Source organism: Nuphar pumila, chromosome 17 (genome assembly GCF_984573655.1).
Source record: "Nuphar pumila chromosome 17, dmNupPumi1.hap1.1, whole genome shotgun sequence".
Taxonomy (NCBI): Eukaryota; Viridiplantae; Streptophyta; class Magnoliopsida; order Nymphaeales; family Nymphaeaceae; genus Nuphar; species Nuphar pumila.
Window position 1 is genome coordinate 76,492,103 of NC_143265.1, and position 15,398 is coordinate 76,507,500.

Below are 15,398 nucleotides of genomic sequence, written 5' to 3' on the forward strand. Positions count from 1 at the left end.
GATAATGAGCGATAGATTAGCGATGATTTTTTTTTTGTCGCCAAACACTACATTAATAATACAAGAGGTGTCTTGTGGGAATCGAACCTTGACCACACATCTAGTGGGCTAGGCCCTATCCCACTGCCGATGAAATTAGCGAGAGAATATTTTTGTCGTGAATCTGTCGCTAATTAGCGACGGATTTAGCGAGAAAATTTTTTCGTCTCTAATCCGTCGCTACTTTTCGATTTAAACCGACTCATCTAAGGCGCAAATTTTTTTCTCTCTCCCCGTGCGAAATTTAAACTGACTACTTCCTGGAGGGCCTACTTGACTTCTCGAACGAGGATGACCTCATGAGGAGGAACGCAAGGAAGAAGAGGAGTCAGATAACTGTGAATTTGAGGTGTTCACTTAAATGCCTTGAAATTTGAAAAGAAGTAAATTTGGGATAACGGTGAACTTGGGGTTGTTGGATAATTTTTTTTTTTTTGTAGTTGTGCTAAGATTTTTGTGGTGGTTGCGTGAACTTGAATATTTAGTCTCAAAGCTAATCATTTGATTGATATGGATCGGGGTTTTTAACCAAAATTAAAATTTTCTTTTTCAGACAAAACCCTCTTTTTTAGTTTTTCAAAATTTGGGGATCCCAACAATTAACAAGGACTTGCTAAAGCAAAGCACCTGCCAGGTTTTGGCAAATGATGAAACAGTCATTGAGGGTCGGATTTTTACCACATGATTAAGTCTTATTTCAACAAGATTAAAATTTAAAGTAAAGAGACCGTACACTGAATAATTTTATCGGTTCTCTTCTCGTAATGATTTGTTTGAAACTGAGTCACAACAGGTGGCAAGGCTAACCAGGGATCTATATCGGGATATCCAAGCTAAGATCTTATTGCAACTTATTTGAACTCTAGCAAATGTAGTAAAAGTTGGCAACTATGATTGAATCACAAATATACCAACCTCCTACAAGATGTAGTGTTGGCAATCATACCTCAAATTTTGAGTCTACGTCCCCTACTATAAAAGGCAAGGATAAAGCATCGATGGAGAGCAAATATCGATTTTTTATCAACTCAAACTGAGATATGGATAACGAAAAGGGTCAACCCAGACCAACTAAGAAAATCTTTATACACCCCCTGAACCTATTAAGTGCAAGAAAGCTTGTGGGTCCAACTTTTGATCCTTTTACTATCAAGGCATATAATTCTCTAGATTCTTTAACCCTTTTTTTTTCAAAGTCACTATAAGAAAGAAATTTTAGGTTAGAAGTTTTGGGTGAAACTACTTCTTTCATGGGTGAAAATGTAATATTTTTTTCATTCTTGAAAAAGATATACACATTCTCTGTTCCTCTAAGAGTGGTGTGTAAATCAAATTGTTAAGGCCAAGTAGCATGTGACAAACATCCACATATACTGCATTCACATATTATTTTATCCTTATAATTCTTTTTAATTGAAAGAGAAATTAATTTGACATTGTTCAGTTGCCTTTGCATCACCCACTTTCTTAATCCATCAATTTTTATAAGGATTGGGATGTGGTCCACTCTTGAGCTTCAATTTTTTCACCATGGTTTTTGACATTATGTTCTCGTTATTGCCACTGTCAATGACCCCATCGCATACTTTTTGATTAATTGTGCATCATGTTATCATTGACAGGGTAAGGATATGATGTCAACCAAGTTTATCATAACACAGGGCATAAATTATTGATGTGGGTTTTTCTACATGATGTGGACCGGGCATGGGTATTGAAATACATTATTTTATATAGCAAGTTAATGTATTAAAAAATAAAAAGAAATGTTTATTGAGGTTCCACTCTCCTAATTAATTTATTTCTAACAAAGCAGCCAATGATTTATGCAGAACTTAACAGAAGCAACAGTCAATATTTTTAGGGTCCTATGTATTGCAGTTGCTAACAAAGTTTCACAATCAAGAAGATGAGTAAAGCTAATAATGTGAGAGATTTTCACGTTAGTTATTTATCTGCGTCAGTCATAACCTTGGATATTCAAGAAATCAACAATGACCATTGAAATATTCAAATGCATCTTGTTATAGTTGTTTGGTTTGTTTACTAAATAAATCCCAACCCTCAACATCAAAGCAAACGCTGATTAATAAATTGATAGAAACATATACAAGCTAAATGATTGAATTTGTACTTATCCATCGCATGATGATGAAAACAATGTAAACACAAAGTTTCCTTTTCGTGCGGTTGTCATTGAAAGCTATTTGTGGTAACGCCAAATGGATTAAACTATGAAATTGGTACCCCTGATGAGTAACATTTCTGCTATTAACAGTAAAAATCAGGTCATATCTTTCCAGTTATTAAATCGGTTTTCATGTTTATTTTCTTATGTATGACATTTAGTGCTTTGAAGCAAGAAAAATTCTCACAGGAATTTTTTTTTTGCCTATGAGAAGTTTTGATATGACAACTTTTCTAAATGAAAAAATTTCATTTGTTTTGTGAAACATGAGAAAAACGGAATAGAAAAAGTGAATAAAATGAGAGAGGGGGTCGATCAGCCCCATATATATATATATATATATATATATATATATATATATATATATATATATATATATATATATAGAGAGAGAGAGAGAGAGAGAGAGAGAGAGAGACTTGGAAATGGTGGTGGGTGGGAGGAAGATGAGGATGGACGAAGCTTTTCTTGTTGCAGCACATGGGATAAGATGAAATGGTTGCCTTAATCAAAAAGAATTTTGGATAGAAAAAATTTCTTCCATCCCCCAATTTTTTTTTTGATAAAAATCTCACTTTTTAGAAAAACTTTTTCAAAATTTTTCTCTCCTTTGGAATGGTTGAAGAAGTTATCGTTTTTTCTATTCTACTTGCATTTTTCTTACCATTTTATAGCTTCCAAACGTGCCCTTTGATGATATCATATATTTTCACATAATTATCAGTAACGAGCCATTTAGAAGAAACTAGTCAAAGCCAAAAGATTTCTTTCCAAAAAGCAACAAGGCTAGCTGGACGTGTTGCTTCGAGCTAAGAAGTGTCAAGTTGACTGTGGCCCCGTTTTAGTATGTGGTGCAAAACTTGATTTGTATGCTCCAAGGTTGTTAAATGCGATGAGGCGAAGCGAGGCGTTGAGCCTGCGCTTCGCCTCTGAGGCGTACGCCTCTCACAACTGGTATGGAAGTGAAGCGGTGGGAGGGGAGGCAGGGAGCGGCGGAGGAGCAGTTGGCCGGCACGTGGCGGTGGATCCACCGGCACTTGGGGTTAGCACAGCCGACAAATCGGGCGGAGGAGGAAGACTTGGGGATGAAGGAGGGGATTCTGGAGGTTGATGAGGGGCAATTTGCGCATCATAGCACGCCCCAGTACCTTGAGCGTGTGCCTCGCCTCCGAGGCGTACGCTTCAGGTACTGAGGCGTACGCCTCTCACAACACTGGTATGCTCTCGTGCACACCGAGGATAGCTTTTCATTGGCTTCGATCTCGCATCAAGGAATGCACGCTCAAACGTGCAATGTCATTCAACTGGAATACCTTAAGCTGACCCACCTAAACCAGGTGTGGAGATCTATCCCTTGTGGGCACAGAACTGGTGGACTTGATTCCTTAGCAATCTGGATAATTAGGGAGATGGCTTCCCTAGCTGTCATTGTCATGTGAAGCTTCAACACTGCCCAAGCCTAATATAACTGTGTTAAAAGTGTTCAAAGATGAATTATGAGTACCAAAGGAAACATCAACAGCCACCCTTTTTTTTTTTTTGATAGAGAGAGTGGAGGGAAGATCAGGTCCCTCAACTTGGGCTGTCAATGGGTAGGGTCAGGGTTGACCCGGACCCATCCATATAACTAATAACCGAGAGTTTGGGTTTTGTTGGGTCACAAAAATAGAATTCTAAACTCAGACCCATGTAATTTTAGAAATTTATTTTCATAAAAAATATATCAAATACTCGAGTTGGGACAGGTACCAAGCAAAAATCATTACCCGATATTATTTGGGTCGACACTTCCATGCAAATACCGGGAATTTGGGCTAGGCCAGGTAACCGATACAAACCAGACCCATTGACAGCCCTAACCTAAACTATATTATTAAGTCAACCAACTGTACAAACACCGCAGAAAAATGAGACATATACACCAAGAAAGGGAACGCAGTACTTAAATCCCTATATTTACGGGTGTCAACGGGTCGGTTTTGTTCAAACCCAGGTGGTACAAGACTTGGATCCAGTTTTCAGGTATGGTATTGGGTTCACTATAAGAAAAAACATACCTGGACCCAATATGAACAATATGAACCTGACCCAGACCATTTCCAGTAAAACCATATTTTTTGTCATTTTTACATTGAAAATTTGTGAGTCTTAATCGGAATCTGGTATAAAATTTCACAAACTATACTTGGGTCCATGTATTAATCGAACCTTTGGGTCCGCAGTCAGGTCTTAATCAGGTCTTGTTATTTATCACCATACCTGGACTCCATAGGGTTTGGTTCGGGTAGGGTTTGGGTAAACCAAGCCGGTTGACATCCCTACCCCCCCCCCCCCCCCCCCCTGCCACAAAAGGTTCTTTTTTTTTAAGTTCTAAGTTTCTAACCACGTAGGGGGCATTCAATTTCATGCTTCAGCTCCCTTAAAACTTCCTACTTCTTCTTTCATGGAAAAATCAGCCTCTGGTTAATTGTGAACCTTGTGATGTGCCAGGTAAAAAAGAGAGTTTAGGCGTGTGGGATATGCCATGCAGCAATTAATTCGTGATCCGTCCTTTGTTCTGTCCTTTTGGCAAACGTATACGCTATCAACTTTATAAACATGCATGTCTCATGTCTTGCGACGTTTGAGATTGAAACTCCTTTGCGTGTGATTGTGGTGAATAACTCACATCCAATGGACAAGACCCCTCATCCAATGTTAACATCGAACCAAAATGGCCTCCTTTCGATTTGATGGTGGTAGGGGGTGTTGATTCAGCTTCGGTTAGGGCTTCAATCTGGGCTGCATAAAAAAAACCATGAAAATCTGTTTTCACACTTTAAGTGTTTGGAAAATATGGTAGTGGGTAAGATAATTGAGGTTGAACCAGGTACGCTGGGAGGTACATGTTAGATGCATTATCTTTAAAGCGATAGTCATCTTACTTAGGATAATATCCTTGGTGCAATGGGTATTCATGCAACCTCGCTTTTCGAATACAAATGTGCTTTCAACTACTCACAAAGGTCGATCTACACCTAACATTAGGTGATACTGAACAACTCGACACAAAGCACATTGAATAACCTTTTGACTAGATTAGGTAGACCCTAAGCTCAACATAAGCTTAGATCACAAGCTCAACTTAAGCAAAGCATTGACTAAGTCAAGGTATGAACCCACTAGAGAGAGACAGAGAAGAGCTTGCGAGTGATGAGAAAAATGAAGAGGACAAGGGTATACATAAGCCCCAACCAACTTCATAAAGGGAACAAACAACTAGTAATGAACAATCTTTAATGGTCAAATGGTTAGCAATAAAAGCCCCAACGACAAGAAAAAAGGAGGTTATGAGTTAGACTAAGTCAAAAGGATAAAAAAAACAATTAAAGGGCTAGAGATGATCATGTCATGGCCAAAACTATATAGAAAATAAGCGAAGTAAAAAGGTTAATTGTCTGGAATAAAAAAAAAGATTTAAGAACATTGAAGCAATAAAAAGAGCCATGCAGGAATGTTGGACTGGGTCAAAAGAGGCTCAAATAGCTTGAGTTGACTGGATCTTATGTCCAAAACGGTTGGCCAAAAGATCTTAAATGGGTAAATCAAAAGCTAATAAGGGTCAATCTTGGTCTCGCCGTCTCAGGGATAAAACCATCCTAAGACTCAAAAAGATTGGTCAAAGTCCAATAATTATGATGACCATGATCAAATCAAACCGAACTAAGCTGAGCTGAATCAAAACCTAAACTTAAATCCAAGCTCTAAAGTTCAAAGTTCAAAACTCAAAAAGATTAGTCAAAAGCCAATAATTACTATGATCATGCCCAAATCAAACCAAACTAAGCCGAGCCAAATCAAAACCTAAACCTAAATCCAAACTCTAAAGTTTAAAGTTCAATTGATATGCTTCAATGGGCTTTGCCTATAAATGCATTTTTACACTATGTACAACATTTGAAGTTCATTCAACTCTTCAATGTGTAAATAAACTTTTGAAAAGTTTATTAAAACTTGCTAACTTAGATAAATATAGAAAAATAACCAATAAAACTAAGGTTTAATTGAATAATTTTGAGACGTCAAAACCACAACACTACTCATATTTTCAGTTTTTATATTCTAGAATATATATATATATATATATATATAAAGAGAGAGAGAGAGAGAGAGAGAGAGAGAGAGAGAGAGAGAGAGAGAGAGAGAGAGACGAAAGTAATTCAACATTACCACTCATGAAGATCGACAAAATGTTGAATCCATGAACTGAACAAGAACAAAAGCCAAAACAAATAAAGAAAGCACAAGAGAAAAGAACATCAGACAGATAAAATGGGATCACGCTGGAGCCGCTTGCCCAGATTGCGACAAAGGATAGGTAGCATCAGCAGGAGGGAGTGGAAGATCACTAAGATGCATACGCAAGATCGCATAAACATCTACCAAGATTTTATGCACTAGGTTTTGAATGTTAACTGAAATATGACGAAAATGAGCATTGTTTCGTGCCATCCAAACAAACCACCAAGAAGTAAGCAACCACGTCTGTCAGATGAACCTTCACCTCTTGCTGCGCCTAATACAAACCGGCCCCAAGATCAGATCTAGCGCAAAGGACTCCTCCTTAACAAATACTTTCGGATGCCTCCAGGTCCTGCTAAAGATTTCCATAAATATTGGGCAAGACCAGAACAAGTGAAACATAGATTCTTCTGCAGCTTGACAAAGCACGCACCAACTCGGGAGTTGAATGCCCCACTTCTTTAAATTACTGTGGGTCTGGATCCTATCGTGCAAAATTAACCAAGTCAGGACTCGAGAACGGGGGGAAGGACCCTTCGCCCAAAGCACATCCTCGGGCAACCAATCAGCCCCTGACGGTAGCAACGATCTATAGACTTTTTTGGTGAGAAACTCTTCGCTTGGAGCCAACGCCCACTGCAACCACTGACCAAAATTTCCGGAGACCTCAAAATGGTCTCTAAAGCAGTCTAAAGCCCTCAACCACGATTTACGCAAGTGCGAGAGCGCCAAACCTCGGGTTCCCAGACGAACCGGAATAAGAGTTGGATCCCCATATTTAGCAAGAAGCAAACTAGCACAAGGGTTATTCGGTTGGTGGGCCAACTAACATTGCTTGGCGACAAGAACAATGCTTCACAGTCTGGGCACCGGAATGCCTAAACCACCCATACGCCGAGGTAGGACCACCGAACGCCAACCAATCAAGTGATGCTTACCTTTGAGTTTACACCTAGACCATAGAAAGCCTGCCAGCAAGCGCGTCAACTGCTTCTCTACTCCCACAAGCATCACAAACAGAGACATGAAAAATTCTGGAAAAGTTGAAAGAACATGTCTGACTAAGGTTAGACGTCTAATGCTAGAGAGATAAGACGACTGCCACGAAAGCAATTTGCGCTTCACTTTTTGAAGTGTCGGAGCCCAAGCAGCTGAAGAGAGGGGCTTCACTTGTAACGGCAAGCCAAGGTATATAATAGGCAAGTCAGAAGTAGTGTAATTAAAAATTCTCTTTCCAACTGCAAGCATATTGGCATTAACATTGAACATGGTAATAGAGCATTTGGTCTCATTTAGAGAAAGCCCGAATATGGAGAGAAAGAACTGAATGATAAGCTTGAACCTAAGCATCTGTTGAACATTTGCACGACAAAAAATGATCATATCATCAGCATAAGTAAGAAAATGACCCGGAAAGTCGAAAACCTGCAAAGGATCAATGAAACCCGATACAAAAGCCCGCTTATGCAAGACCACAAGACCCTCAGCAACTGCATTGAACAACAAAGGTGATAGGGGGCACCCTTGCCGCAAACCCCGCCCTAGCTTGAACCGGTCTCCTCTAATACCATTGATATTTAACATGGCCTGGGCATTTGAGACCAGCTCTCTCACCCAACCAGAAAAATGATGACCAATACCGAAATTTGCTAACATTTGAAATAAGAATGACCAATGCACAGAGTCAAAAGCTTTATGAAAGTCTAATTTAAGGACAAAGTAAGGTTGACCGCTATGCTACAAGGAATGGACCACCTCGGACGCCATGATGAATGAGTGTTGGACCCTCTTATTACGGAAAAAGGTGAACTGAGAGTTTGAAAAAATCTGGTTAGCCACCGATTTCAGCCTATTCGCCAAAACCTTGGCAAACATCCGATAGAGAGCACTCATAACTGAGATTGGTCGGAATCGAGAAATATCATTGGCCTCATCATCTTTCGAAATAAGCAAAATAATAGCAACATGCAAATGATAAGGCAGTCTGGAGTTACGATGAAACTCATCAAACATACTCACCACGTCTGATTTAACACAGTCCCAAAAGATTCTAAAAAAGTCAACATGAAACCCGTCAATGCCAAGCGCTTTCCAACCCGACAGATCCTTAATGGCCGAAAAAATCTCATCTTCAGAGAACCTTCTTTACATAGATCTGGCTTGCTCAGGCTGAATTGAGCCAACTAGGATATTACCAAAGACACCCTCTGCAGTTAACAAAGCAGAATATAAGTCCTTAAAGTATAGCGAGACTGCTGGATTAACGTCTGATTGAGATAAGAAACACCCTCAATGGAGATAGAAGGAACAACCTTCCTCCTATGACGATGAGAAGCATATGAGTGAAAAAATTTAGTGTTGTCATCACCAGCCGCAAGCCATTTCACCCTAGACCTTTGCTTCCAACTAATTTCCTCTTTGATCCTCCAGCTTTTCAAGAGCATAGTTAATTCTAAGGACCTGGCCTGAAGACTGAGAAGTTGCAAATCAGAAAAAGAGTCAAGAAAAGACATAGACTGATACAACTCAGAAATCTCTTGATCCCATGCGGCTATTTGCTGAAATTTCTCCACCTTACGACTATGAAGCCAAGCTTTGATATCCTTAGCTAGACGAGAAAGCTTATTTTGAACACGTAGCGCGACCCAATGCTCATCAACAGTTTTGTTCCAAGAATTAGTAATAACCGAGAGAAAATTTGACTCCTGAAGCCACCATTCTTCAAACGCAAAGCTCCTAGTGGGTTGAAAGCCATCCCCCAATGAGTGATGATCTGCCCATGATCCGAGATAGAGGGAGCAAAAAACACACACTTAACGTCGGGAATGAGGTCCAATAAATTAGGTGTGACAAAGACCCTATCAAGGACCCTACAGCACGGACGAGACCGCATATTCGACCAAGAGAAGTGCTCCCCGGTTAAAGGAATAGGGTAGAGAAAATGACGGTGAACAAAGTTTTGGAAACCTCGCATAGAGAGAGAGAGAGAGAGAGAGAGAGAGAGAGAGAGAGAGAGAGAGAGAGAGAGAGACCATTAAACAGACACGATACTAAGTGAAACTTGATATTGGATGTTCGGTGTTTTTTCAAAATTTTGTTGGTATGTGATCTATATGTTTATTTTTATAGGAATCACTTCTTGGAACATTTGATTCTGATTCATAGATAAGTTTTTATAAGGTTTCAAAAATCAGCGGCCTATAATTTTTATAAAATTTTGAAGCTCCAAATACCATTTTTTCCATCTAAAATGCATGATCCAAGTGTCAATTTTTAGTAAAGCAATCATGCTGAAGGCATCTATGGAGTTGGAATTTCGAAAATCCAATAGCATGTTTCACTTAGCACCATGCCCATTTAACATGGTCTCATTGCTCTCTCTCTCTCTCTCTCTCTCCATATATATATATATATATCCTATTTTTAATTTTAAAATTTATTTCTTAAAATAAACCCATTCAGGCGTTTTTGTTTTTTAGGAAAACCAATTGGATTCAGAAACTGATTCTGATGATATTGTTCTCAGTTAGATCAATGTCACAAATATCAGTATCAGGATTTTCTTGGTAGAGGAATATCTGAACGCTTGTGCGTCTGCGTGCGTGAGGGTGACTAGGGAACCGTTTACTTACATTTGTGGGAGATGTCTCACGTCATTGCCAACGTGAGAAAATGGCTTTCATGAGATTTTTCTCACGGGTGTTATTCTCACAAGGTTCTCATGAGAATCGCCAATCCAAAAAAAAAAGGTTCTCATGAGAATCTTGCAAAGCATCAAGCAAACGTGCCTGCGGTCTCAATAATGCATCGCCTAAAGCCAAACCCTTGTTCCACAACTATTTTTCCAATAACAGGGAGAGAGGGGCATGGGGCTAGTAGCTCGTGGGCTGACTTGGGGCTGGCCCATTTATATAACGGGCTGGGTTTTAGCCCAGTAGCTAACGGGTCAGGACCTAAAACCCTGACCCAAACAAGGCTCATGGTGAGCCAGGGCCGCTTGGCCAGACAGGCTACCCCAGCCCTAGGTGCCACTTTGACCGTGGCCTTGTTTAAATGTCCATGGTGTAAACCTTAATGAGTACTCCACCTCTGCTCACCGGGGATACTTTTCATTAGCTTCGACCTTGCGACAAGGGACACAAACCCAGGCATCGAACCCATGATGTACTTCAACTTGAATGCCTTAAGCCGACCCACCTAGCCAGGTGCGCAGAGCCCTCTTGGGCCTTTGTTCCACCAACTTATAAAGAAGAAATCAAAACGAACATTACATGTTTCTGGTATCAGTAATCTCCCATATTGGTCACTCGCAACGTCCAGAAATGCACCAATGAAAAAGCAGCAGTGCATTAAAGAACAATTCACTCGTACAAAAGGAAAATGATGGTACAATATTTGATATTTTAACAAAGTTACAAGTACCATGTACTAAAAAGTATTAGGCAAATCAAGGAGTCAGAAGTCATTACTCCACAAAACTGGGTCAAGGGCATTCAGATGGCTGAAATCACTTGAATCGTGCTCCAAGAGAATATTTTATCCACGCCAAGCCAGAAGCAATGTGTTCTATCCAACGCTTCCAAAACAATAAACGGTGCTATACAAATAGACTTTGCTGATTGTTCAGAATTCCCCAGACAGTCTTCTCAACTTCTTCCCATGAGTCACATTTCCTCAATTCCTTCCACATGTTGAATATAACACCCAGAATGTTTTCTTCGTGCAAGATACAGTAGCACCTGCATAACAAATATACCTGACATTAATCACAGACCTACTGAACTGGCCTTCAAATGACATCTCATCGTTAGCGCAGCTTTATTCATGATTATTTGCTGCAGAGAGGGCACAACTCCAGAAATCACATCAAAAGGAATAAGAGTTGTAACCTTTCTGGTGTTAGGGAAGAGCACATGCTGTGGCATATGGAAACAAAATGGGCCTAATTCATGGCATGTGGCACAAAAAACTTAAAGAACTTACAATAATAAAACTTTAACAAGTACATCAGTTATTTACACACATACATGGCATGATAGGATAATCGGCTAAACTTCTCCATATCTTCTTGCACATCAATATCCATGTTACACTGCACGGTGCATGTCATAAGAGGAAGTCTGTAGCTTTTCAAAAAATGCACCAGAAGCTCCGAGTCGCCTCTAAAAACATCCAGGTGAATTGGTATTAAATCCAAAAGAGGATCTCCTGAAAAACAAAGAGAACCCAGATGAAGATAGTAACAAAAAGCAAAAAGAGTGCAAAATCAAAAAATAAAATTTATGGTTGGTCCCTTGGGAAGCTAGTCTCTTTTGCCAGTCAAGGGTGTGAGACCGTAAAAACTATACAAGTAGCTGTAATGTGCCACAGAGATAACCAAACAACAAAAATAAGACGAACCATTTGTTGATGGAGGAACTGGTGTGGCATTTTTTTCAGATAGGCGAGCTGGGGGATAACACCCATGAGATTCAAACAAGAACCCTCAATTATGATAGTACCATCCACAGTTACCGGAAGCTTCATACATAGGTGGGAAGTGCGCTTCCCCAAAACTCGTTTCGGAAGCACGAAACTCCTAACTTGATAGAAATCTAGATTCTCCCACACTTCTCCTATGCTTCTCACACGTTTCTTTCCTACTTCCATACATAATTCTTATACGCTTCTCTCACGCTTCTTTTTATGTTTTCCATGTCTTCCTTTCATGCTTCCCGCTCACGTCTCATGTACATTCTTTAAATTGGCAACCATCATTTTTAAATCTTTTAGAAGAATTTAATTCTTACACTACGAAATCACAAAATTTAAGAATACTTATTTTTATTTTAGTTTTTATTTCTCTCCTTTGATTTGTATTTTGCTTCCCATTTGATCCCATATCACTTTCTCTTTTATTCCTATTTCCCTTCTAAATTGATTCCTCACTTCCCACTTCTTATAAATTTTAAAATATCTCGCTTCTCGTTTCATTTCCTGCTTCCGCTTCCTAGTCTGGTAACCTTGGTACTATCTCGTTTGACCCTAGAAGTGAGGCATTCGAAACACAGAAGTTTGATCTTGGATTGCCAGAGTACCACTCCTGTTAAAAGAACCAACACATTAAAGAGGCTCTGAACCTTAAAATCAACAGATTCTCCAACCAAGCCCAATTTAAACCAACAAATGATAATGGTACTGTCCTGGTGCCTGGGATATTTTAACTTGTATCAGAAACTGAATTATCCTCAATTTATTTTTATTCACAATCTATCTTTTTAAACCTTCCTTAACTAATCATCTTCATTTCTGTTCTTACCATTCGGCTTCTGTCCATAACAATGCCTCTTATTTCGCTAAAAATGTTTGACCAAATCAAAAGCTCTATCAAACACATAAGAAAAAGAGCTTCCCTTATTAGGAAACTAGCTCATAGAAAATAATCCATCCAGAAAATTCATTCTGTTCCAACACGGTATAGACCATGCCCATCACAGTTTCAACAACATCAACCATGTCATAAAAGGCTCAGCACAAATCTTGTGAACAAAAAAGGGAAAAAAAGGACGGCAAATAGGCATGGCAGCATAACACAGGAAGAAAGAGAAAGAAAGTGAGAACCATCATTCTCATCATGAATTTCATTACAAAGTTGGATAGAACAGGATCAAATACTAATTGGTAGACAAGTGCTTACCCAAAGAAATCCACTTACAAGTCATGAAACAAATGGAAGTCTGGCACATAATCAAGAATTAAAAAGCCTACCTAATGCACTTAAGGCTTGAGATACAGGCCAACCTTTTATTAGTTTTATACTATCAGCTTGCTTTGATAGAGCATAATGATGCAATAAAATAGATAATAAAAGCTGAACAGGAGTACAAACCAGAGGAAAAAGGAAAGTATTAAGATGGTCATCTAACAATAGAGTTCTAAAATATCCACATCATTGAACTAGTGGAGATTAAAAGGAAAAATGAACCAGAACATAAGCGATGGCTATATAAACGGATAGGGCTACCAGACTATCTTGTGAAAGAAAACACTTGAGGTCGATTTTTTGCACAAAGTCCTATAGCAGTTCCTGGATTTGTCAACAAGAAAAAGGCTGGATGTGTGATCCTTGAGAAATTTTAAAAAGATATTTGAGGTGAAGAAGAATTTTGAGAAGTTTTTTGGACTTTCACCTTCATCTCTGCCACTTGGGCTTTTTATCTACCTCACAGAAGCATTACACGTATTTGACAATAACAGCTTTCAAGACTTATTAGCCTAAATATGAAATTTCTGTTCATCAATAATCTCAGAATAAACAAATAAAAGAATATGTGGATATGTTTGATAGTATCTCATAAAAATAATGGTAACAGGCTTTACCAACAGATAGATCACTGAAATCAAGAATGTTGCACGGTCGCCATCTTCTGAGCTCCCTGACTGCATGACCCACATTTAATAGACCAGGTTCTCCAAGGTTTGCTTCCAGAGAATTATCATGCAAGTGCGGGTTGGATGAGCAGGGTTCCATGTAAATGTTATCATCCATAATATCCATGTGTATCCAGGTCAGAGACTTGCAATATCTGTTCAGTCCAACCTTGACCTACGACGTGTAAGTCAAACCTCCATTCAGTAAGGAAATTAATTTATAAAGTGTGAACCAATGAAAGAAGCAAAATAGCTCTGCCATGAGACTTTACATACATCAAGAAGTTGAGCAAAATCATGAGGAAGGTATTCAACTACTTTATCCACCAATTTACTGGGAATAGGATCACCCCTGAAATTTTTCCCATCAGATGTCAGAATATTGTAGCTGTAATCATTTTTTAAAATGATTCAGCCACCATTAACTATAAATCATAAGATCAAACTTTGAGACATCAAAAACAGTTTCTGGGAAGACACAATAGCAATTGAAAGAAACTATACTAGGAAGTCACAATAGTAACTGAAAGAAACTAAACACTTTATTCTATAATCAAGTATAAACAGGATAAGATCTTTACAATCTACGAACTATTTGCAGTGACATGAACAGCAATTCTCATTCAAAATTTACAATCAATATTTGCACACTTTACAATTTGCACTGCAACATAAAGAGATGCCATCTTCAGAGAGTCCTAAAATCAACAAAGTTTTGACAGCTTAACTTGTAGAGTATGTGTGTGAGTGTGTGCATGGCTGCTGTTAATTTCCACGGCCTTTAGTAGAGAGACTAACGAGCTGACCATTTATTTCCCTTCTTATGATTTGACAATGCTATTGATGGTTACATGCACTAATTGACATCACCAATGGTATCTTTTTCAATTTTCAAAGAAAACAACTAAAGATATCGTTAATTCCGAAATAGCCAATAAATGTGACTTTCATCCTCTATGACATTACTTGATTACCCTTGGTAGTTATTTTTAATATATAAAGTTGACTGTTGTGCACTAAAAGTTATATGTGTTTGTATGACACACACACACACACACACACACACACACACACACACACACACACACATATATATATATATGTATATATATCGCAACCTTTACCTATTTAATTGTTTTATCATCTAGCAAATCATGCCCACAGAACATCATATCTAATAGAAACCACCATTTGTTTCATTCTTTGGATTTTTTTGTGGATCAGACCCTACAAATGTGATATACATGCTTTCTTTTGGTAAAAAAGGTTTTGGATCATGTGATTGTGACACAGTCAGGTTTTTTAAATGGCTCCAGAAGCATGTCTCAAAATGTGCCAAAATTTCACGATTTGAAAGATCATGTTTTTACATCAAAAAACATGATCGATCCCCAACAAACAAACCATCCTAAACACATTTATAGTCGGATTGCATAGATAAAGCTTGCACCCACGATTTGCAGCTAGTAAGAATAGTCAT

General features: G+C 38.7%; 1 protein-coding gene across 2 annotated transcripts in view; it reads right to left on the minus strand.

Moving 5' to 3' along the window:
• Positions 1-10,878: 10,878 nt before the first annotated feature.
• Positions 10,879-15,398, minus strand: part of LOC149812293 (lysine-specific demethylase JMJ21-like) — a 41,528-nt gene continuing 37,008 nt past the window's right edge. Inside the window, exons 13-16 of one of the 2 annotated variants that reach the window (XM_089992633.1) lie at positions 14,195-14,270; positions 13,868-14,093; positions 11,536-11,716; positions 10,879-11,247 (exon numbers count right to left, since the gene is read on the minus strand). In XM_089992633.1, the coding sequence (XP_089848759.1) occupies positions 11,106-11,247; positions 11,536-11,716; positions 13,868-14,093; positions 14,195-14,270 (625 nt within the window). In that variant the 3' untranslated portion in view covers positions 10,879-11,105. Of the gene's footprint in view, positions 11,248-11,535; positions 11,717-12,334; positions 12,591-13,867; positions 14,094-14,194; positions 14,271-15,398 lie in introns of those variants that run through there. The other variant, XM_089992634.1, reaches the window with a different exon arrangement.